Raw genomic sequence first — 24,208 nt, forward strand, 5'->3', positions numbered from 1 at the left:
AGGAAAAAGCTGGAGGGAGCACCTGTGGCTATGCTCCTCCCCCCCGGGGAGGTGCACACCTCCATCCCTCCACCCACTTAAGCAAAACTCCAGCTGGGTGGCAACCGGGGGCACCTGTCACCCTCCCGTCAAACAGTAATGACAGGACCAGCTGCGCCGGGAGGGCGGTCAAGGAGACAAGTTTCCGTATCACAGCATGGCCGCCCCCATGGGGGACAGGGCGTGCTGTGGCAGCCGCCGTAAAGCAGCTCTACAATGCCACTGTCCCCTTCCGTACAACAGTATGGTGGCCTCCTTCCCCTTGCCCCGGCTGCAAGAAGCTGAAGGAGGCGCGGTGGCCGTAAAGCAGCCCCCGTTTCCCGACGCCTGGCTGTCGCGCGCACCGGTGTGAATGGCCGCGGGGAGCGGAGCTGGCTGGTGATTGCGGGCTGGGGGCGACATGGATCCCAACAGGATCATCCAGGCCCTCAAGGGCACCATCGACCCCAAGCTGCGCATCGCGGCAGAGAACGAGCTCAATCAGGTGAGGGGGCCGGGACCAGGCCCTGCCCCTTCGCCCGCGGAGACGGGGCCCCGGCCCGGGGCGCGGGGGGAGACCCGGTGATTCTCCCCCCTCCTGGCGGCTGGGGCGTCTCCGCGCTGCCATCGTCTCTAGGGCGGGGGCTGCTCGCCCCTCCAGCACAGCGTGGGTGGGTGGGTGCGTGGGTGGGGGGGTCCCCCGCCCTCTGGCTCTTCCCCGGCTTGGCCAAGGGCAGGCGGATTCCCCCTGTGCCCTGACAGCCCCCTTCGCTCGTGGTACGGTGAAATGAGGGCGGCAGAGGGGTCAAGAAACCCCCCGAGGGAGCCTGGACATCCCCGAAGCATCCTGCCCGGGAGCTTCTGCTTCATGGCTGCCCCGCGCGTCAGGCGGCCTGCGGCCGCTGCTCTCAACCCTTCGCTGGACCCCCGCCCCAGGGATGATGGTGCTTGTGGGGCTCATCTCTGCTGGGCTTGAAGGCGGGGGAGAGAGAGTGAGGGGAACCTAGAGAGCACCCTAATTACCTCTCCCCTTCACCTGAGCTGTCTATTGAGCCTGTTCATCCTTCCTGTGTGGATGGGAGAATCTGTCACTTTCAGCATCTGACAGCTGGTTTTGTAATCTCTATGGAGTGGTGATAAGGGCAGAGCCAGCTTGGGCCTAGGCACCAGTGGCCTCTAACTACAGGCAGCTCCTAAATGGAAACAATGCTTAAAGGGATTGTCAGCTGAAATTGAAAATGGTGTAAATCTGAAGTACAATAGAAATGTTGCCACAATTAACAGGGAAATCTGATGAGACAGTTTGTTGTGAAAAAAATATTCCCCTGCAGAGTTTGAAAGCTACTGGCTGCAACTGGCTATGGATGCTGCAACTGGCTATGGATGAACAGACTTCTGTGCCGCTGTGGAGTTCCACTGACTTCACTGGGAACCTGTGTGGTTATAGAGGTCTGCCCATCTGGCACCAGTTACAGGATCAGTGCCTTCGCTTTCCTAGCTAAGTTTGTGTGCTTAAAGATATGAGTCAGGAACTGTCAAAGTAAAGGTTGCACTGAATTCTAATTTGGTGGTCTTGTACGTGTGCATTAGACTTGAAATACATGATTATGTACTAGTTTTTCAAGTAATACATATAATATACAATACTTCAGTACATTGTATGTGCAGGTTGCAATGCTCATGTGCCATACATCATTCACTATGAATTTTGTACATTGACTCTCATGGATTCCTGATATATATATTAGACACACAGATTATGCAGTGTTTGTGTATATAAGGTTCTGGAAAAACTGTGACATTCTTTCTCAGATATCCCATTATATCAGGTTGTCACGTAGTTAGACTGTACTGTAATGGCACAAGGGTATACAGTTAAGTTTATGCCTGCAATCATAATTTTTGACACTTCCTGAGTTTTGGTTTGTCATACAATCTTAATATTCTCCTATCATAGGCATTTTGATGGAATATAGAAGAATAACTTCAGTTTTGAACTTATTTTGAAGAGACTTACCTTTCTGGGTCTTCACTATGTTAATTGAAATGATTAATAAGGCTTCACAGGATTCAGATTCAGTTTAGAAATTTGTCCTTATTCTAATTTTCCACACGTGCAATTTAAAACCACTCCTGAATTAGTTATATCTAACACTCTCACTTTTAGTGGTGGCAAGTTGTGTTCACTGTTGATTGATAATGGGCATTTGAAATGCTGTGTGGGGTGGTTATATCAAAATGTGGCCACCTTCTTTATTCTACAAAGTCCATATCTATTTAAAAACCACAAAAACAAATGCATCAGTGCTTGTTTTACCTTAATTAAAAACAACATATGAGAGCAAAATTACAATAACAAACTGCTGTATGTTTGGCAGGGTTAGAGCAAAAGAATGATTGTCTGGATTCCTGGATCCTGTTCCTGACTGTGTAATTGATTTGTTGCACATGAGTGTTATAAAGCTTAAAGAAAGTTTTGAAGATTGTTGGGATTATCAGATGAAAGATGTGATGACTGCAGATTACTAGCAATATAGTTGTTATTTGGGATTCTGGTTCAGTTTCAAGGTGCAGGAGTACTTAACAATGTTTTTAAAAGCATGTATTTTTTAAGGAAAGATGACAGGATTTTTTAATCTGGTTTAGAAAATGATTCCTGGAATTAAGAGAAATGTGTAATATTTTTGGAGGCCTCCTGTTAAACTCATAGACTTTAAGGTCAGAAGGGACCATTATGATCATCTAGTCTGACTTCCTGCACAACGCAGGCCACAGAACCTCACATACTCACTCCTGTATCAGACCTGTGTCTGAGCCATTGAAGTCCTCAAATCATGGTTTAAAGACTTCAAGGTGCAGAGAATCTTCCAGCAAGTGACCCATGCTCCACGCCGCAGAGGAAGGTGACCCCCCCCCCCCAGGGCTTCTGCCAATCTGCCCTGGAGGAAAATTCCTTCCCGACCCCAAATATGGCAACCAGCTAAACCCTGAACATGTGGGCAAGACTCACCAGCCAGACACTCAAGAAAGAATTCTCTGTGGTAACTCAGATCCCACCCCATGTAACATCCCATCACAAGCCACTGGGCATATTTACCGCTAGTAGTCAAAGTCGAATTAGTTGCCAAAATTAGGCTATCCCATCATACCATCCCCTCCATAAACTTATCAAGATTAGTCTTGAAGCCAGATATGTCTTTTTCCCCCACTGTTCCCCTTGAAAGGCTGTTCCAGAACTTCACTCCTCTGATGGTTACAGACCGTCATCTAATTTCAAGTCTAAACTTCCTGATAGCCAGTTTATATCCATTTGTTCGTGTGTCCACATTGGTACTGAGCTTAAATAATTCCTCTTCCTCCCTGATATTTATTCCTCTGATATATTTATAGAGAGCAATCATATCTCCCTTCAGCCTTCTTTTGGTTAGGCTAAACAAGCCAAGCTCTTTGAGTCTCCTTTCATATGACAGGTTTTCCATTCCTCGGGTCATCCTAGTAGCCCTTCTCTGAACCTTTCCAGTTTGAATTCATCCTTCCTAAACATGGGAGACAGAATTGCACACAGTATTCCAGATGAGGTCTCACCAGTGCCTTTTATAATGGTACTAACACCTCCTTATCTTTACTGGAAATACCTCGCCTGATGCATCCCAAGACCTTTTTGTCAACCAGGCCTACGTCACTTTTGATGAAACGGGCAACCTTTTATGAGTGTAATATTTAATTAAAAAAGAAATGTAAATAAAACTAATAGTCCACACACACAGTTTTTAAACCAGTGTTTTTTCCTTTAAGAACATTCTGTTAATCCTCTAGTATCCCTTCTTACTTCCTCTTCCACCTCTGGAAAGCCTTTCTCTGGTGAGGAGACCCTGAAGCATTTATCTTGCGCCTTATCACCAACCTACCTTCAGTTAGAGGCAATTTGTGGAGATTTATGCTTGGCCTTCCTGACTTCCAGAGAAGAATGTGCTGCCTTCCCAGAGACTCCGGCCCTAGGTCTAGAGATAGAAAGATGGAGTTTGGGACCCTATATTTACAATTTCACTACAACCACCTGACTTGCACAAATTTATTTTTCAAAACGTAACAGATAAATGTGTATTATAACTTGTAAATAGATTACATTGTTTCTTCTGCAGCTTACTGAATTTTTATATCTGTAAAGAGGGAACTGATGAAGAGAATACTTTGCACTGATACATCCATTTTTATTTGAGATCCCAAATTACTTTACAAAGATTAAGCCTCCAAGCACAAAGCAGGTTAAAATCAAACCAGTTTTGCAGATGAGTAAACTGAGAACCAGGAAGTTAAGTGATTTGGCAAAGGTGTTACAGTGACAGAACAATTAATTGAACCTACAAAAGGAATCTTGATTCACCTTTAGTTGGTGAAGAATTGTGAGGCTGGACAGAGAGCTAATGATTTCTCTCCAGTGCTTTGAATCCAGCCCGGTCTATCATGTGTGATCCAAATTGTATTTGTTTTGGAGTATAGGCAGTGACTCATTCATGGTGCTACTATCTCTTTTTTTTTTTTTATATAAGCCTCAGTTTTGATACCCCCCATCCCTAATTCTCAAAAAAAAATCCTTCTTTGAGTAGAGTCCTTATGGGAGCTCCATTGTAGGTGTGTCTGCACCCCTGCACCTCTGATCAGGGAATTTCCGTGGCAGTCTCCATTCAGCCTACATGTGCATTGCACCCCCCCATCCCATGCTCTGCCAGGAGGCTAACCGAAACTGTGCAGGCAAACCCTCCTCAGTTTCTTCTCAACCGCCCCTGGATAAAGATGGAGATTTAGCGGATCATTAACTTCTTCATACTTGTTAATTTTAGTTACCTTTTTTTGGAGCTTTCCTACTTTATTTTGGATATTATTTTTCTTTGACCTTCTCCTTCCTCTCCCCAGGGTCTGGGGACCCCTCTGGACAGGTTATGCCTGATTCACAGGGCTTCAGGAAGTGTCTTAGTTGCAAGGAATTTATCCTGGTGACTGACGGACTCAGTGTGTCACTGCCTGGGGAGAGAACCGCATACCACAGAAGTGTGGTTTGTGCCAACAACTGAAGGCCAGATCCGGAAAGGTCAGAGAACTGAGCTGCAAGGCTCTCTTAATAGAGGTGGCCCTTCAGCCACTCTCTGAACTGTGTCAAGACCTGGACAATGGGAAGCCTCACTGAAACCCTCTACTTCTAAGGGAGGTGAGCCCAAGAAGACATCCACAAGCCAGTCACGCAGGGCCTCTAAGAAAAGGGCCATGATTCTCCACAGCAAGCCCTGACCTAGCCGAAAATGATTTTTGGCTTGCTTAATGTCATCAGTACTGACGGCACTGAAGCTCTCTAAGTCCAGTACCCAAGGCTCGCACAGCACCGCTCCAACAGAGCATGTTGGGCTATATAAGGACCCACAGGGCACAGGCAAGGAATCATCAGTACTGACTGGGTGGGAAAAATCCAGAAAAGCTGCCCAGGGGAAGGTTCCTGTGGTATGGACAGCAACATCAGTACCATCTTCAGCATGCTAGGTACCAGCGGACCATACTATCAGGTACACGTCACCAACTCCTTCGGTGCAGACATCTCGGCACCACCAACCACCACCGGTACCAACGCCTTTAGCACTGCCAGACTTCTGATACGCAACAGACCTTTTGTGTGTGATGCACTGGATTCTCCTGTACTCAGTACTGGGGCCTCAGTACCGAGTCCACCCAAAGCTCCAGACTCACTGGAAACATCATGCCATACTCCACCTTTTTCATCCACTGAGTCTGATAGTGAGAAAGAAGATGTGTTCTCTTGCTGCTCCTCTCACCCACCCTACAGTGCCCAATTCCAGTATGGACCTCGTGCATACCATCCCTCTGATCCCCAGTCTCCTTGATCTGGGCAGCCATTGTACCAACTACCACCCCTCCCCAGTGGTCCTAATGGGATCGTTGGCAGGCACACAGACGTCGTGCTTCCTATGGCACTAGTTTGACCCATCAAGAGCCAAGGAGACATCCTCCTTCAGCTGCTGCATCGAGGGCATCCTAGCCCCCTGAACAATTAAGAGAAGAACAAGAGACACAAGTCAAGGAGAAAGCTATCCCCCAGACTAATTTCTCATCATCATCACCATACGAGGCAGGGATGCCCCTGCCACCATTGTTGGCAGATGAATTTAAGCTGTTTCAGGAGCTGGCCCAGTGGGTGCCAGAGGCACTGCAGATAGCACTACAGGAGATGACAGAGTCACACCACAAAGTAGTGGACATTTTACATTATTCTACCTCATCCAGAGTGGTCCTCCCTATTAATGAGGCCCTCTTGGACCCTGCCAGACTCATACTGCAGACTTCAGTGTCGGTCCCACCAACATGCAAGCGGGCCAACAAAAAGTATTACATGCCAGCAAAAGATGGAATTTCTCTTCTCCTACTCACCTCCCAGTTTGATCATTGTGGATGCAGTGAATTCAAGAGGTTGCCAACCCCATCTCACATCCACACCCTACGACCAGGACTGGAAGCATCTAGATCTTTTTGGGAGAAAAATATATTCATGAGCCTGTCTTCAGTTCCATATTGTGAACTAGCAAGCCTTAATGGCAAAATACAGTTACTTAAACTACTAAAAACTCATTTCCTTTATCGATCATCTCCCAGATTCACACAGAGAGCAATTTAAAGCAAAGACATCACTCCAGTGTGCACTCAGTGCAGTTGACACAGTGGCACATTCCATCTCTACTGCCGTCATGATGAGACGAGCCTCTGCTGCACTTATCCAAGTTCCCTAAAGAGGTGCAAACAACTGTGGAGGACCTTCCTTTTGAAGATACAAAACTGTTCACTGAGAAAATGGATGCTTCTCTCCATACTTTAAAACAGTGGTTCTCAAACTGTGGTCCGCAGACCACCAGTGGGACACAAGCTCCATTCAGATGGTCCGCGGATAATTCCCTCTAAGGTGCATGCCTGGGTGGCCACACACAAGAGAATGAAGGGTCACCCACCTAATTAGTGGAGCAGTTCGAGCAAAGCTCTACTAATTAGGTGCCTGGACCCTGAAGAAGACCACATGTAAGGTGAGGTGTTGGCTTTGGGGGAATAAGGGGTAGGTGGGAGGGGGCAATGGGGTGAGAAGAATTTGGGATGCGCAGGGCTGCAGCAGCCAGAGATAGAGGCAGCCTTCCCTAGCTCCTGGGCTGCAGCTGCTGGGGAGAGAGGCCCTCCTTCCCAGCCTCAGCTCTGTGGCAGGGGAGAGACACCCCCCCAACCTCCTCCCCAGCCCAAGCTCGGAGGCTGCCATGGCAGGGAGAGAGCGGGCACATCCATCAAATTAGAAAGGTAAGACTACTGATCTACAGATAAAAGCACACAACTCATATTTTTATAACAAAAAATGTTTGCTTATTAATTTTTTTGTATAGCGATTTTATCCAAAGCCCTTTTCAATAGTTATCTAACAGTACAAATAACATATATAAATATAATTAAGTGGTCTGTCAAGAACCTCAGCAATTTTCAAGTGGTCTGCAGGAAAAAAAGTTTGAGGACCACTGCTTTAAAAGATTCCAGGGCTACTCTTAGATCGCTCAAAATCTACACACCTGGGCAGAAGAGAAAAGATAGCTCCCAGTCTTCATTCAGACTCATTTTGTCACAGTATTCATCCCAGAGATTTTATGAACTCCAGAGAAAGAAGTCAAGGTTCCCCAAATGGAAACCATCAGACTCAACCTCCTTCTTCACAGTCATCCACCTTAAAATGGCAGTTTTGATGGGTTAGTCAAGGTGCCTGCAGACCATTCTCAATGCTATCCAACACTGGAAAACTTCCCTCATCCCTATGGATGCCATCTCACCCTGTTCTGCAGCTCCTGGGAAAGGATAACCTCCGACAAATGGGTTTTGGAGATTATTCGAGATGGGTACTCAATCCACTTCACAACTCCTCCCCTGCCAACATCTGTCCTCATCCATCTTCAGGGACCCTTCTCACAAGAGTCTGCTATGAGACGAGATTGACCATCTCCTCAGCGTAGGAGCTGTAGAGCCAGTACCCATACATCTAAGAGGCAAAGGCTTTTACTCTTGCTACTTCCTAATACCCAAGAAAAAGGGAGATTGGAGACCTGTACTAGACCTCAGAGTGCTCAACAAATTTGTCAAGGCTCAGAAGTTCAGGATGGTCACATTGGCAATGATTATCTCAGCATTAGAAAAGGGAGACTGGTTCTCAGCCCTTGACCTTCAAGATTCTTACTTTCACATTTTGATCATGCTGAATCACATATGATACCTCAGATTCACATTTGGTCAAGACTACTACCAGTACAGAATACTCCCTTTTGGCATCTTAGAGGTCTCCAGAGTATTCTCCAAAGTCATCTTGGTAGTTGCAGCCCACTTAGTCTCCCAGTGCATTATGATTTACCCTTACCTGGATGATCGCCTCCTCAGGGCGTGTTCCTTCACCGAAGCGTTACCAAGACTACCCTGGATCTATTCAAGAACCTGGGCCTGCAAATCAAGGCACAAAAAATCAACATTAATACCAGTACAGAAACTAGAATTCATAAGAGTGGACCTCAACTCAGTCCAAGCAAGAGCACTCCTCCCACATCACAGATTCTTCAGTCTCTTCACAGTTGTAGAGACAATGCATCCAGCCCCCAGATATTGGCCAGACATTGCCTTTAGTTTCTGGGACACACGACCGGGGGCACATCGCTGATACTTCATGCAGGACTCTGCATGAGATGCCTCCAATCATGGTTCAGTTAGGTTTACAGACTGAACAAGGACAGCCTAGACAAACTGCTATTGATGCCCACCAAAATCAAACAATCCCTGAATAGGTGAAAAGACCCAGCAAACACCTGCATGGGAATCTCATTTGCTCAACCTCCCCCATTACTACTACTACTCACTGCCTATGCATCCCTCATAAGATGGAGCACCCATCTCAGTGGTGTCTCAGTACAGGGCAAAGGGTCTTCATTTGAGACTTGCCTTCATATCAATTTAGTTGAACTTTGAGTGGTCAGGAACATATATTCACTTCCTGCCGATGATCAGAGGAACACACACAAAGATCATGATGTATTACATAAACCGACAAGGAGGTGTGAGATCACCCCCCTTTGTATGGAAGCTGTCATAGGTTTCACCCCCACACTGAACTTTAGGGTACAGATGTGGGGACCTACATGAGAACCCCTAAACTTAAGTGCCAGCTTAGATCTGGTTGCTGCCACCACCCAAATCGTTTAGAACAGCTGTTTATGAGTCATTTGGGAAACTCGGTCTCCCACCCCCACCCAAAATCTTTCCCTCTCTGGGTAGCCTTGAGAGACTCCTCCACCCATTCCCTGGTGAACACCGATCCAAACCCCTTGGATCTTAAAACAAGGAAGAATTGCTCATTCTCCCTCTTTCCCCCCAGCAGTCCCTGGTGAGTCCAGATCCAATCCCCTTGGATCTAAAAACAAGGAAAAATCAATCAGGTTCTTTAAAAAAAGGGTTTTAATTAAAGAAAAGAAAGGTAAAAAAAAAACAACAAAAAACCTCTGGGAGAGATTAGCATACCAGCTACTCTCACAGACAACAGATTCAAAACACAGAGGATGTTCCCCTGGGCAAAAACTTAGTATACAAAAGAATCCTCAATTTGATTATCCCACTAATGCAAAAAGACAAAGTCACAAAAGCAAATAAACATAACCTTATTTATTCTAATACTCACTACTCTGATAAGAGGCTGATTCCATGACCTTTTCCACTCCAGCCAAAACTGAAACTGACTAAGACAAAGGGATCTTCCCTCCTTCCTTTTGAAACATGCTGTCCCACCATTGGTTCCTCTGGTCAGGTGTCAGCTTGGCTAGGTGAACTTCTTAACCCTTTACAGGTAAAAGAGGCAGTAACCCTTAACTGTCTGTTTATGACAGAAGCACTAAAGCTATGGAACTGGCGCGTTTCCCACACTGTTACAATATCAGTGGCTTACCTACTAGGCATACACAATATGACAGTGAACAGTCTCAGCCACAAATCCCCCCACAATCATGAGTGGGAGATACTCAGTGGTACTCTGCGATATATTCCAGTGGTGGGGGACACAGACAGTAGACTTCTTTGCTACTTCTCAGAACAACACCCATGGTGCCGCTCCAGAACGGGCATCAGCCAGCACTCCATGGGGGACTCTCTCCTCCTCTCATGTGAGAAGGGCCTCCTTTATGCCTTTTCCCCCACTCCCTCTGTTGCTGAAGGTCCTGGTTGAAAGTAAAAAAAGAAAAAGCAAACATAATATTAATCGCTCCCATATGGCCAAGATAGACGTGATACTCTTACCTGTCACAACTGGCACTGTGTCTACCGATGACTCTTCCAATCACTCCTTACCGCCTCTTGCAGAGTCAGAGATGCACTCTTAATCACCAGCCTACAGATACTTCAGGTCAAAGCCTGGCTCCTTCATGGTTCTAGCACTTAGAAACATCATGTTCTGAAGAGGTACAAGAAGTGTTATTAATATTAAAGTGGCTATCCATTACACTTACCTACAGAAGTGGTCCAGGTTCTGGATCTGCTGCCAATCCAAAAGGGTCGCACCAGATACCACCACTCTACCCATAGTCCAGAGGCTCTCAACTTTTCCAGACTACTGTACTCCTTTCTGGAGTCTGATTTATCTTGCGTTCCCCCAAGTTTCACCTCACTTAAAAACTACTTGCTTACAAAATCAGGCATAAAAATACAAAAATGTCACAGATCACTATTACTGAAAAATTGCTTACTTTCTCATTTTTACCATATAATTATAACATAAATCAATTGGAATATAAATATTGTACTTACATTTAGTGTATAGTATATAGAGCAGTATAACAAGTCATTGTATGAAATTTTAGTTTGTACTGACTTTGCTAGTGCTTTTTATGTAGCCTGTTGTAAAAGTAGGCAAATATCTATATTAGTTGATGTACCCCCTAGAAGACGGTTGCATACCCCCAGGGTATGCATACTCCTGGTTGAGACCACTGTCCAGGACTGTTTGTTGGATCTCAGGTAATGAGGATTTTCATTAGCTTGTTAAAAGTACACTTAGCAGCAATAGCAACCTTCCACCAAAAGGTGGAAGGAGTACTCAGGTTTTCCCCACCTGACTATGAAGAGGTTTCTCAAAGACATAGCAAAACTCTTTCCCCAACCCAGCTTCCTACCCCAGAATGGGACCACAGTGTAGTATTAAAAGGACTGACTAGACCACCCTTTGAACTCATGGCCACTTGTTTTTTAACTCCCCTTTCCTGATCGCCATTAACCTGGCAAGAGAATAGGGGAGATGCACTATCAGTGACGCCATCTGATAGTGCATCTCCCCTTCACAGTGTTCTTTCGTGACAAAGTTCCACTTAGACCACATCCAAAGTTCATCCCAATTTGATTTCTGCATTTCACATGAATCAACTCATTCACTTTCCAATGTTTAATCCCAAGCTTTATCAGGACAATAGGGAAGCCATCCTCCATACGCTCGACATTAGGAGAGCCATGGCCTTTTATTTGGACAGGACAAGAATTTTTAGAAAATCTCCGAGACTCTTCCTCGCCGTTGCGGACAGTTTGAGCTGAAATCGCTGTACCTCTAAAGACTCTGTAAATGGGTCTCGAACTGTATCAAACTCTATCATATTTGCAACTTAGCACCCCTATCTACAATCTGCACACATTCTATGAGATCGGTTTCCTCATCCGTTGCATTCTCCAAGGGTATCCCTGTATCAGAAATCTGCAGAGCAGCTACCTGGGCATCTGCACATACCTTTGCAGAACACTATGCCATCCTGGAGGACTCTGCTGCAGACACCAGATTCGGTGCCATGGTACACTCATCCATAACAAACTCGACACAGAAGCCCCAAACTCCAGTGGGGGGGATACTTCTAGGGAGTCACATACAGTGGAGCACACATAGGGACACTACTCAAAGAAGAAGTTGTTACTCACCTTGTGCAGTAATGATGTGTATCCCTATGGGTGATCCATGACGTACCCTCTTCTTTGAAGTTCTCATCATAAACTCTGTGGCAGAGAAGAAAATGAGGAGGGTTTACCTGCACGCTGTTGGTTAGCCTCATAGCAGATGATGGGGGGCGGGGGAGGCAACACATGCGTGGACTGATTGGACGCTGCTACCAACATTCTCTGTTCAGCAGCACAGGGACGCAGATACATCTACCGTGGAGCACCCATAGGGAAATTACTCAAAGAAGAACCATCGTTACTGTACAAGGTGAGTAACTTCTTCCTTCTCTGAAATTTTGTGTGTTTGAGGGCTTTTCTGAGCCTTCTTATAACCAGCCCTCCTAGGGTATAGTGTCAAGATGGAAATCCTTACCTGGTTTGCTGAAAAACCTGATGGGAAACAAATAGACTCTGATCTTTCTGCTCAGAGTTGGCAAAAGTGACCTGCCAGTTTGTGCATGACGGCGTGTATCCAAGACCAATGATCTAAATTCCTTGAGACTGTATCAGTCTCCAGAAGCTCTTGCATATTTGTTGTGTTGCTAGCTGTTACTGCTGTGGCGTCATGTCAGGCTATGTTGACACTATAGCTTATATCAGCGTAACTTATGTTGTGAACGACAATATAAGTTACACCAACACAAGCGCCGGTGTGGACTCATTTTGTTATGGAAATTGTCATTATTTCATTATGGAAGTGCTAGATCAAGGCATCTGGGCCATGAGAAAGAGACCTAATCTTGTATTTCTGAGCAGTTGAATGAGATGTAGTCCAAGAAATGATGTAGTGTAGTTGTGTTCAATTTTTAGTTAAAGTTCTTCCCTTTCAGCTAGGAAAACCCTCAAAACCACTAGAGCTGCCAAATGTAAGTTATCTGAAGAGTATTGGTGAAGCCTTTCCAGAGGAGATAAAATAAAGAGAGCTGCTGTCATGCAGACACTGGGAAAAAGCTTTCTTTGAAACATCTATTGTCTGGAGCTGAGAGAAAAGAGATCATAACTGACTAATAACTACAGATGTTGCTGAGGCTGAAAAGTCACTGAACCATGCAGAGTTCCCTATTCCTCATGCAGAAGGATGCCGATTGAATTGTGGCAGTATACTATCATATTTTCACCTTTTAATCTGGCATGCTTTGCTCAGAAGTTCACTAAAAGCAGTGTTTCCACTTAGAAGTTCTTCTGATGTTCTGAAAATAGTGTGTCTGAAAAGTTCCCAGAAAATACATGAAAACTTGTGGCTTTGAAATCTAGTCTGTCAGCACTTGATTTTAATTATGTATGGCTAGTCCAGTAGGTTTTCCAGATTTTTAACTTTTCTCTTATGTTGCTATAAATTTAATCCAACAGTTATACTGCATATAACAAAAGCATTTGCCAAATATACTTTAATGTAATGTAAACGATTTACTGATTTAAAAGGGAGTGGGGTAGCATTTCCATTAAACTCTCTGAAGTATTTCTCACAGAAGTGCTGTGTATCTGTGAAGCAAATCAATATGCATTTCTCTTTTAGGGGATTTTTTTTTAAATAATTCAGGCACTTTCTATTATTTGTAATCAGTTTTGTCTAAGTATTTAATATCTCAGAATCTCCAAGAAAGTGCCTTTGTCACATCACTAATGCCACTTCCTTGCCTATATGTGCTCAGTTTTATAAATATTTATTTATGGTGCTGGAGAGGGTGAATTTAACAGAAGTAAACTTCCATTCAAACTTCCTGTGGAAAGTCTCAGAACACTGCAGTAACTCTCTCAAAAATGATCATCCTAATTTTCTTACTCATTTGGCAATGCAATATTTTAAATTTTTTAAAAAAAACACAACTTTAACTATGGGTTGTTCTGTATAAATTTCAGTCATACAAGATCATAAATTTTGCTCCAAGTCTACTACAAATCATAGTTTCGGATCAAGTTGAATTTCCAGTACGTCAAGCAGGTGAGCTAACTCCTTGTTTCATTTTCTTCCTATTGTAAAAAGTCAATAAGATATTAAAACAAAGTGGTGAGCTATTGTCATGTCATTAAAATTGACTCTATTTTGGCCTTTGAATTAATGTAGGTCAGTGAAGGAGCCAGAATGACTTGGTGATTCACTTTCTGATGTAGGGTGAAATCTGGTTATGGCACACCAAATCTTCTCCCTTACTTTCTTGTGTTTGTAGTGATCTCTCAGATTAGTTTGATTGCTCTGCCTTTCTGGGCAAAATTTGGATATACAGGAGGGCATGAGGAGCTCAGATTTTTTCTTATGAGGAGAGATGGAGCCCACATAAAGAAGGTATACGGAGATTGGGGATCTTATCTGAATGGGTCTGTCACTGTTTTGAATCCTTAGCTTAGAGAAATAGAAGTCTTTATTAACATGACCAGAGTCAATGCTAGATACTAACAGACCCTTCTCCCAAAAACTGACCTTAAGAAAGTTTCTTTAGATAAGTTATGGGTATATAGCTAGCTAAATGCATCTTGAAGAGATTCCTTATATGCGTGCGATACCGGGTGCGTGGTATAGTTAATATTAAGCATGTGTGTAACTCTTTGCAGGATCAGGACCTAAATTGTTTTGTTTATAAAACATGTTGATTAATCCTGTACAATAAGTGGCTAAATGTGAACCTTTAATTAGAACAGTGAGTATTCCACTTTTCCAAGAAGAGTTTGATGGGCATTTTTCACTCACAGTTCTCTTTTTAGCATATGAAATAGAATTTTCCATACAAGGTGGGGGAGGGGTTGAATTTTTGAGGGGGGAGGGGAGTTAAAAAGACCAGTTAATCCCCTGAATGCATTGGGGCATGCTGCTGTATGCTGTTCATTTTATTTGGCCTGTATATTATCGTTGATAATCCAACTGTGAATGGCATTGTTAGGACCATGTTGGCATAAAGAGAGGCACTTCATTCAGCTGTCACTTCTTCCATATGGTCATTTTAATAAAGTAGACTCTTATTTTAATTTGGCAGAACAAAACAAATGTATGTGTGGAGCATATTTCAGTATTTTTTGAAGGGAAGGAGGTGAGGAATGGAAAGACAGTGAATTTATACCAAATTGCTAAATCAACAGAATGCTACAGTGGCTGTGAGAGCAAGAATTTATTCAAAATCACAATCCATGTAGAAAGCACATGTCCCTGGTGTGACCTCAGTGTGTTAAGCTATTGTATTGGTCATTCTGGTCCGTTTTTTGTCTGAATACTCTGTCTGAAAAACAAGTTTTTTAATTTCTGACATCCGCTTGACCCTTTTAACATGCTTTGCACACAAACTACAGAATTTGGTTAATACTCTTCAGTCTGTCAAAATTGAGAAAAATATTCCACTCGAATGTGCCTGATTCATGCTTTAATATGCTTTAAAATCCCAATCGGGAATTAACTAAAAGGAAAATAGTGAAAGGATTAGTATTCTAAAGGTTTATTAAAAACTTTCTGCTAATATTATGTCTGAAAGAGTAGTTACAGGCATTCTTTAGGAGTAAGTGAAATTTTCAGCTAAGGATTACCAGATACCACTTTTTAATGACCTTTCATTAAAGGTGATAGGGAACATCTCTGTGGAATTCCAGAGAATTTTAATGATGAGATAAGCCTTGGGGACGTTACAGTGGACCTTTCTGCTGGGATAAAAGGTATGCTCTATGCCAGTTCGATACCAGGCAGTTCCCCCAAGTAGAAGGTACTGGCCATGCATACAGTTATGCTTTATTTTAAGTCAGCCCTGCAAAACTATACTTACTGAGGGTGAGTAGTTTATTTTAAAGTTGAGTGAAATATTGTAATTTCCATTCATTATAACTATGACAAACGACAGACGAGTAGCTTTTGTGCCTAGGCTGATAAATTGTTGTGACAGTTTTGCAAAGCTGGTTGTAATAAAGAATACTGTCCAGTAAAGGCTGGCTGAAATAATCCCATATCCTGTATAGGACCACACATTTGACCCTGATGTTTTTAGTGATGAAAAGCTTGGGTTCGTTGACGAAGATCTCCCACAGCAACTTATGCTAAATTATCTATTTGATCTTGTATTTAGCTGTGACACTCTTCTTCAGATCTGGGAAAGATACTAAGAGCTCTGTGTTGCTTGAAAGCTTCTCTCTGTCACCAGCGGATATTGGTCCAATAAAAGATATTGTTTCACCCATCTTGTCTCTCTAATATTTGCTAAAGGACAGATATTCAGGAGTTCTTGCCTTCTGCTCTGTTTTGTTGTTCAGCATCACTTTGTGCCACTTCCAGTTGTAATCCACATTGAATGGTAGAGACTTTGTTACAGAAATGAATTTAAGTAATCCTTTCCATACTGCTATGTTAGGATTTTTTCTGTAACTTAGCTGCCATTTACCTGAAGAACATGGTGACACAGTACTGGCCGGATCGGGAACCGCCACCTGGAGAAGCAGTATTTCCATTCAACATTCATGAAAATGATCGCCAGCAGATTCGTGATAACATTGTGGAAGGAATTATTCGGTCTCCTGACTTAGTGAGGTACGTTATACTGTGTATATGTTGACGAAGGGCTTGACTTTCAGAGGTGCTCAGCTTCCGCAACTCCTTTAATTTGTCTCGTTAGATTGGACTGTTTTTAACTTGAGTGTCTTCTGCTCACAATAAGAGATTTACTACAAAGTGTAGAAAGTTCAAAGTAACTCCTGAAACTTGGTCTAGTCATTTCTATTTATTTTACTAAGTCAGAGGAGATCAATGCATGGGGCTGTCATGGTAGTTATTTCAGCCTGCCACTGACCCTCAGTTCCAGATAAATACCATTCACATCATAGCCTGAAAATTTATTTTTTTGGTGCAAAGTCCGTTACTCAGCTGCTTTCATGACTTTTATACATGTTGGAAGAACTTATTTCCATTAATGTTTTCAGTACCAATGTTTTACAGACCTTAGGAAAGCTAAGATATGCTTCTCTACTTTTGAGGACAGTGGTCTAATTCATAGGTTTATTACTAGTTATGACTGTTCATTGACCTAAGTAAAATTAGTTTGATAGTATGCATCAGGTTTCTAGCGGACGGGTATCCCCATTTAAAAAAACAAGAAGAAACCATTTTCCGTCACAAATGCCAACAGATGGGTTCCTTGTTGGTAAATTATCAGAAAGGTACTTGTGGGGGAATTCTGCACCAAAAAGAAAAAATTCTGCACACAATATTTTAATATTCTGCATATTTTATTTGTCAAAATAACACAATATAATCACACTAGTTTCATTTATTTTGGTACTTTATTTCAAAATGTCTGTCAGCAAGTATATCTGTAACAATACAGACAACAAAAAAGACTCCAGAAATGTTTTTTGACATAGATTTCTTACTAGCCATATTAATATAGAAGTTTGAGTAATAATTCATTTATACTGCAATATAGAAACTTATTTCCTGCACCCCTCAGAAACAGTGCAAAGATTTGGGAGAGTCAGGGCTAACGAAGAGCTGAGGGAGAGGGAAGTGATTGCTGGGAGCCTGGGAGTGAACCTGGAGGGTTGTTGAGTGTGGGTGGGAATTGGGTTTTTGTTTGTTTGTTTTGTTTGTTTGTTTGTTTTGGAGGGAGGGATTATTAGGAAGTTGGGGAGCAGCCTCACCAGTGCAGACCTGGCTGACCCCTAGCCTCTCCCATTCATTCAGGCACATCTTTCCCTGCACCCCCCTCCCCATCCCCATGTGTCCTTGCACCCCACTCCCATTGAGCCATTGGCTCTTTACGGTCACCCTGTGCCCCTGTGCCCTGTGCCCCTGCTTCACTCTTCCTCCCCCACTAGCCCTTGTGAACCCCATTCTGTGACCCCTCCCAGCAGCTGTGTGTGCCCCGCTCTATCCATCCCTCCATACACCATCTCCCCCATCAACTGGCTCCACAAGCGTGTCACTGTAAGGAAAAGCAGTCTTTTCTCCTTTCCTCTCCTTGGCTGGCTGTTCCAGCTGGTGAGCCAGCTGCCCTTTCTTCTGATGCCACAGCAGATGAAAAAAAATCTGCAGGGGACATGAATTCTGCATGTGTGCAGTGGCACAGAATTCACCCAGGAGTAAGAAAGGTAAGGGATTGAATGGCCACAGTGACTGAATAGTATCGCAGACACTTCAATTCTCATGTCTGAATTTAGCAGCAAAGAATCCTGTGGCACCTTTATAGACTATAAATTAGAGTCTCCTTCCCATGGGCCAAGATGATGAAGATGTCATCAATGTCTGAATTGTGAGACTCTCACATTTGAACCCTTTCTTTCACTCACATTTATATCTGAAATCTCACTGAATGGAGCTCAGGACTGGGAGCAGGAGCCCATGTATTGAGTAACAAAGCCACTCAAATATGGCCTGGTCGTCCCTCCATCATGCGAGCAGGGAAGGGTCTCCACTATTACAACACCCAGCTCTGGTTATTTCCTCCATGTTGGTGGAGTGTGCCCTGCCTCCATCCACTGCTGGTGGAGCCTGGTCAGAACCTTATTGGCTCTCAGCTCCCAAACAGACAGCCAGTGGGGAGGCAGTAGCTGGAATTGTGTGGGGTGGGATGAGTTGGAGTCAGAGCCTGTGCTGATGGGGCAGCAGAGCGTAGCATAGTGGAGTGGTATGAAGCAACAACTTCACTAAAAGACTGTACCCATCAGAAACCCAACTGAATCTTTAAAAAGAACTTTTTCTGGAACTGTGACACTCCCCCTGGTCTTTCTGTAATGTTGTATTAGTATTCAGAAAAGCGCATGCATTACATCTTTTCCACCTTGAGATCTCTGGTGCTGGTGGCTAGAGTTTCTATTAAAAGCCGTGTTCTCTCCAAGCCAAGGTTGTAGCACAGTGTAGGTACCTTGCACTGCTGTTATCTGTACTGTTACTGTTTAATGGATAACTAGAGTCCTGCAGTCTCCCCTGGCATTGTTCCAGAACCACAGTCAGCACTAAGTTTGGTTATGTCTACCCTATGCAGCTTTTAGTGACACAGCTGTGCCGCTACAGCCATGCTACTAAAAGGCTCGCAGTGTAGCTGCTGTTTGTCATCGAGAGAGAGTGACGACAAAAAACTTCCATCCCCAACGACTGGTGATAGCTTTGTCGGCAGGAGAGCGCTCCTGCTGACAAAATGCTGTTCATACCAGCGCTTTTCCTTGACAAAACTTTTGTCTTTTGGGTGTGGGGAGGGGGGTTTAATGCCTCTGAACAACAAAAGTTTTGTCGTTCACTTGCCAGTGTAGACAAAGTCTTAATCTGAAAAGCACAAAAAAGAAGTTTGACAGGCTTTTGCCATATCATTTTAATTGGTGAAATGTCCAAAATATTTTGATGTTGACCAAAACAACCACATCTGAAAACCAGTTTTTAAAAGCCTGTAGCAAGAAATCACTGTGGGTTATTGCTTTTAACTTGCATAAAATAGAGGTGTTCAATCAGTGCCAAGTAGGAATGTGGTGATTTGCTAGAAGGGTAAAAAGAAGCAAGGTCAAACAAACTTTATTATAAGTAGAGCAATGCTGTGGAGGGTATCACCTTTTGCTTGCCAAAGCAATGGTAGGAGGGTGTAGATACAGAAAGATGGAGATGTGAAGCACAAACTGCAAAGGGTTGAGAGGGAGGAGGAAACTGAGGCAAAGCTAAAATAATTAAGATTGGGAACCCCTTGCTGAATAATGACATCCCTCCATGGAGTGCCTGTATGGAGAATTGCAAAGAGGATTCTCTACAATAGAAAATTAGGTAAAGAGAAAATATTTTTGCAGAATTGTTTCCTCCCTTGGCAGAGTCAAGAGCATTGATTTCTAGATGATCCAAGGGAAATCATAATTTGATGAGGAAACTTCAGGCTGGATCACACACAAGCAGGGCTGCCCGGGGGGCAGCGGGGTGGCAAGTGGGGCTATCTGCCCCAGGCCTTGCAGGGGCCCCCACGAGAATATAGTATTCTATAGTATTGCAACTTTTTTTAAATGGAAGGGACCCCTAAAATTGCTTTACCCCAGACCCCCTCAATCCTCCGGGTGGCCCTGCACACAAAACAGTTTCGTGTTATAAAAATTTGCAAGCTTACATTTTTTTGTTGCTCCTTTTAATTTAAAAAGGGGTAGTGCTAGTAGCTTTCATAAAGAAATTGTATGTAACACTTGGTAGGTGTGGAAAGTGATAAGGATGGGAGAAAAAGCAGCTAAAAAAGCCTGAAGTTGGATGAAGAGCAAGTTCCCTTAACATTAACTTCAAGTCTTTTTTGTTCTTCCTTTCTCATCTCCTGGCCCTCTCCCCTCAAACTCTTCCAGTGTTCTCAAAGTATGTATAATCCAGTACGTTATATCCATTAAATAATGAGAGTTCAGGATCAAGCCTTTAATATAAACTGTTCGCTGTTAACATATTTATCTTCTTATAACACATTGCTTTTTCTTCCTTTTTTAGGGCCCAGTTGACAATGTGTCTCCGTGCTATCATTAAGCATGACTTTCCTGGCCATTGGACAGCAGTTGTAGACAAGATAGGCTATTACTTGCAGTCTCAGAACAGTGGGAGCTGGCTTGGCAGCCTGCTGTGTTTGTATCAACTGGTGAAAACTTATGAGTAAGTGGATTTCCATCAGTGGAATAGAAATCATCAGTGTTGTTATCTCAGCTGATTTCTTTACTTGGAAAGAAAGAGCTGAAAGAGTATTGACAACTCAGCTGAAGGATGGGAATTTCTGATGCCCATATGCTTGCTTTCTTCTGTGTAAATGAGAACTATTGGTCATGTCTATATTGACAGCAATTTGAGAGCAGAAAATACAGCAGCAGTCAGAGTTTTAGGGTATGTCTATGCTGCAGAGAAAAACCCATGGTGCAGAGTCTGAGTCTGGGTCAGTTGGCTCAGGTGGCAGGGCTAAAAATAGCAGTGTAGATCAGTGCTTCTCAAAGCCAGTCCACTGCTTGTTCAGGAAAAACCCCTGGCAACCCATACTGGTTTGTTTACCTGCCACGACCGCAGGTTTGGCCTGTTGCGGGTCCCACTGACCACGGTTTGCCACTCAAGGCCAATGGGGGCTGCGGGAAGCAGCACGGGCGATGTGCTGGCTGCCCTTCCTGCAGCCCCCATTGGCCTGGAGTGGCAAATCACGGTCAGTGGGAGCTACATTTGGCCAAACTTGCAGACGTGGCAGGTAAACAAACTGGGCCAGACCACCAGGGACTTTCCCTGAACAAGCGGCGGCCCGACTTTGAGAAGCACTTGTGTAGATGTTCCTGCTTGGGCTGGAGACCAGGCTCTGAAACCCAGTGGGGAAGTGAGGGGGTCTCAGAGCTCAGGCTCAAGCCTGACCAAAAATGTCTACACTGCTCTGAGACTTGGCACTGTGGGTTTTTCTTTGCAGTGTAGACATACCATTGGTGATTTTTTTTTTTTCCCCCTACCCCAGTCTAACTTTTTTTTTTTTTTCTTGAGTTTCTTCCTTGGGTATTTTACTTGAGTAGAACTATTTGTGAATCACTAACCTAATGTATGTAACAACTTTGCTCTAAAGCTCCCAAAATGTTTTATGCACCACACACACAAGAATCATGATCTTTATGTTCTGGTAGTGCCCAAAATGTGCTATGCACTGTCCACACACAAGAAAACATAGTCTCTACCCCAAAGTATGTCCAGTCGAATCAGACAAGCAACATCGGAAGAGGGATTCTTTCAAATACATACATTTTACAACTTAACTAAATATCAACTCCCTTTATTGTTGTGTCACTGAAAGTGCAGCCTACTTGGATCAGAAATTATAGCCAGATAGCTAATCCACACACAACAGCATGGTGCTAGGGAGAAAGAAACTTTGAGTCACTACCACAATCTGTATACTAACATGAAATGCCATGGGACCTTTTGAGTCAGCCAGAACTTACCTGACACGCTGGATTGCAAAGTACAATAAATACATCTTTGAATCTGTTTCATGAGGCAGGACCTGAAACACCCCTCCCTTTTTTTTTTAAATGGGATAACTGTTTTTTAGGACTTGCCTTCCTTTTGACTGAGCTTATGGAAGTGGGGAGAGGAAGAGGAAGTATGAAAAGAGAATCTGGGAGTGATATTGATGCACACAATATCTAGTGCCTAACAATCCATCAGTGTTGTGGGTCTATGCCAAGATAAAGTCTTGAAATGTTGTATCCCTGCTGCTTATGTAGGGATGTCTTTGGTCAACCCATGCTATTTCATATAGAGGAGCCTCTTGCAGTGAAGTCCTCACCTTTGTCCAAGCTGGCCTATCCTTTCTTGTTTCTAAAAGAGCTGTTTTGTGTAAAATGGACGAATTTGGGGAGGTGGGGGGGGTGGGGCAAAGTAGTTTTGGATTGTAATGTTGCTCAACTAATCTGTCAGCCACAAGGCTTAATAAGCAGTAATAGCCTTGCTCCGTGTGGAATCCATGTGGACTTAGAAAGTATTGAAATGTAAAGTTAAGTCTAAAACTGAAGCTGCACTCTGTTTTTCTTGATGTCCAACTTTTGTAACTGTATTCAGGGCCCTGGATGTGTAAACCACACAGGTAGCAGTTTGCACGGATGCACCATGACACTTAGAATTTCTCAAGAGTTGCTGCCTCTTTACAGTGCTTTCTGGCACTGCCAAGAACTGAGAGGATGACTAATTCTTGGCCACTGCCAAAACATGGAAGTCCACATTGAAGGCTAAAGTACTTTTTCTTTGTGAAGGAGTAGAGCCATCTGGTGGCCCTTAGTTATTGGAATACCTTTGTACACCTTTGGAGAAACAGCTGTAATTTACTAGATAACAGGTGTGACAAAGTTCCTCCTCTACCTTGGTGGGGCCTGTGCTTATTGGCAGATTTGCTCGCCTCACAGATTCACCACATGGGTTGGGAAACAGCGCAGAGACCTTTGCCTCTGGTAGAAGCCACAGTCCAGGTCAATTCCTCCAGGAGTTGGGAGGAACCCGGGCCCGCCCTCTACTCCAGGTTCCAGCCCAGGGCCCTGTGGACTACAGCTGTCTAGAGTGCCTCCTGGTACAGCTGCGTGACAGCTACAACTCCCTGGACTACTTCCCCATGGCCTCCTCCCAACACCTTCTTTATCCTCACCACAGGACCTTTCTCTTGGTGCCTGATAATGCTTGTACTCCTCAGTCCTCCAGCAATATGTCTTCTCACTCTCAGCTCCTCGCATGCACACCACAAACTGAAGTCAGGTCCTTTTTAAACTCAGGTGCCCTGATTATCTAGCCTGTCCTAATTGATTCTAGCAGTTTCTTAATTGGCTCAAAGTGTCTTAATTATCCTGCCTGTCTTAATTGGTTCTAGCAGGTTCCTGATTACTCTAGTGCAGACCCTGCTCTGGTCACTCAGGGAACAGAAAACTACTCATCCAGTGACCAGTATATTTCCCTCCACCAGACTCCTATACCCCACTGGTCTGGGTCTGTCACACAGGATACAACTTTTTTTCTAGCTGTACTTTCAAAGAAAACGCTGAATTGTGAATATGGAATCTGCTTTGTTGTATTGTTGTTCAATACTGTATATACCTTGGGTCTGATTTTCAGAGGTGCCAAACGCTCTCTACTTCCTCTGACATCAGCTGGAGCCACAAGCATGTGGCATCACTGAACATTGTCCCATTTGTTATAAATTTTTTTGATCACTTAGTTATATTTATAAAAACACAAACATAAATGTTAAAAAGAACCCAAAAGCCTAGCCAATCAAAAGAGCTTTCACTATCTGTTGAAGGCTATTCACTTATTTACTGAGCACCAGCAGTGAGCTTGGTACTACAAGAACATATAAAAAGTCCTAGTCCCTGGTCCAAGAAGCTTACAGTCTAGTCACAAGGATAATATTATTTATTATTTGTATTACTGTAACACCTAGGGGCCCTAGTCATAACCCAGAACTCCAGTGTGCTAGTTGTTTGTACAAACACAGAACACAAAGGAGGTCCCTGCCCCAAGGAGCTTACAGTCTAAGTAAGATTAGTCCTGCCTATAGTGGCATTAATGTTGACTTAACCTTTGTTTTGACATTTTTCCATCTGCTGGTAGAAGAGTTAGCATGCATTGTGTGGGCTGTCAGATGGAGGCTGGAGGAGGGGAGAAATGTGTAAACACTGCACTCACGAATGTCAGGCTTTTTTTTTTTTTTTTTTTTAAGGTAAAATAATTGGATTGTAGGGAAGGAGT

At 43.7% G+C, this 24,208-nt stretch overlaps 1 protein-coding gene across 2 annotated transcripts in view; it reads left to right on the plus strand.

The window, feature by feature from the left end:
* Positions 1 to 309: 309 nt before the first annotated feature.
* IPO8 (importin 8) overlaps positions 310 to 24,208 on the plus strand; it is an 82,025-nt gene continuing 58,126 nt past the window's right edge. Inside the window, exons 1-4 of one of the 2 annotated variants that reach the window (XM_050918149.1) lie at positions 310 to 523; positions 13,909 to 13,990; positions 16,390 to 16,546; positions 20,450 to 20,608. In XM_050918149.1, the coding sequence (XP_050774106.1) occupies positions 440 to 523; positions 13,909 to 13,990; positions 16,390 to 16,546; positions 20,450 to 20,608 (482 nt within the window). In that variant the 5' untranslated portion in view covers positions 310 to 439. Of the gene's footprint in view, positions 524 to 13,908; positions 13,991 to 16,370; positions 16,547 to 20,449; positions 20,609 to 24,208 lie in introns of those variants that run through there. The other variant, XM_050918158.1, reaches the window with a different exon arrangement.

Source organism: Gopherus flavomarginatus, chromosome 1, assembly GCF_025201925.1.
Source record: "Gopherus flavomarginatus isolate rGopFla2 chromosome 1, rGopFla2.mat.asm, whole genome shotgun sequence".
Taxonomy (NCBI): domain Eukaryota; kingdom Metazoa; phylum Chordata; order Testudines; family Testudinidae; genus Gopherus; species Gopherus flavomarginatus.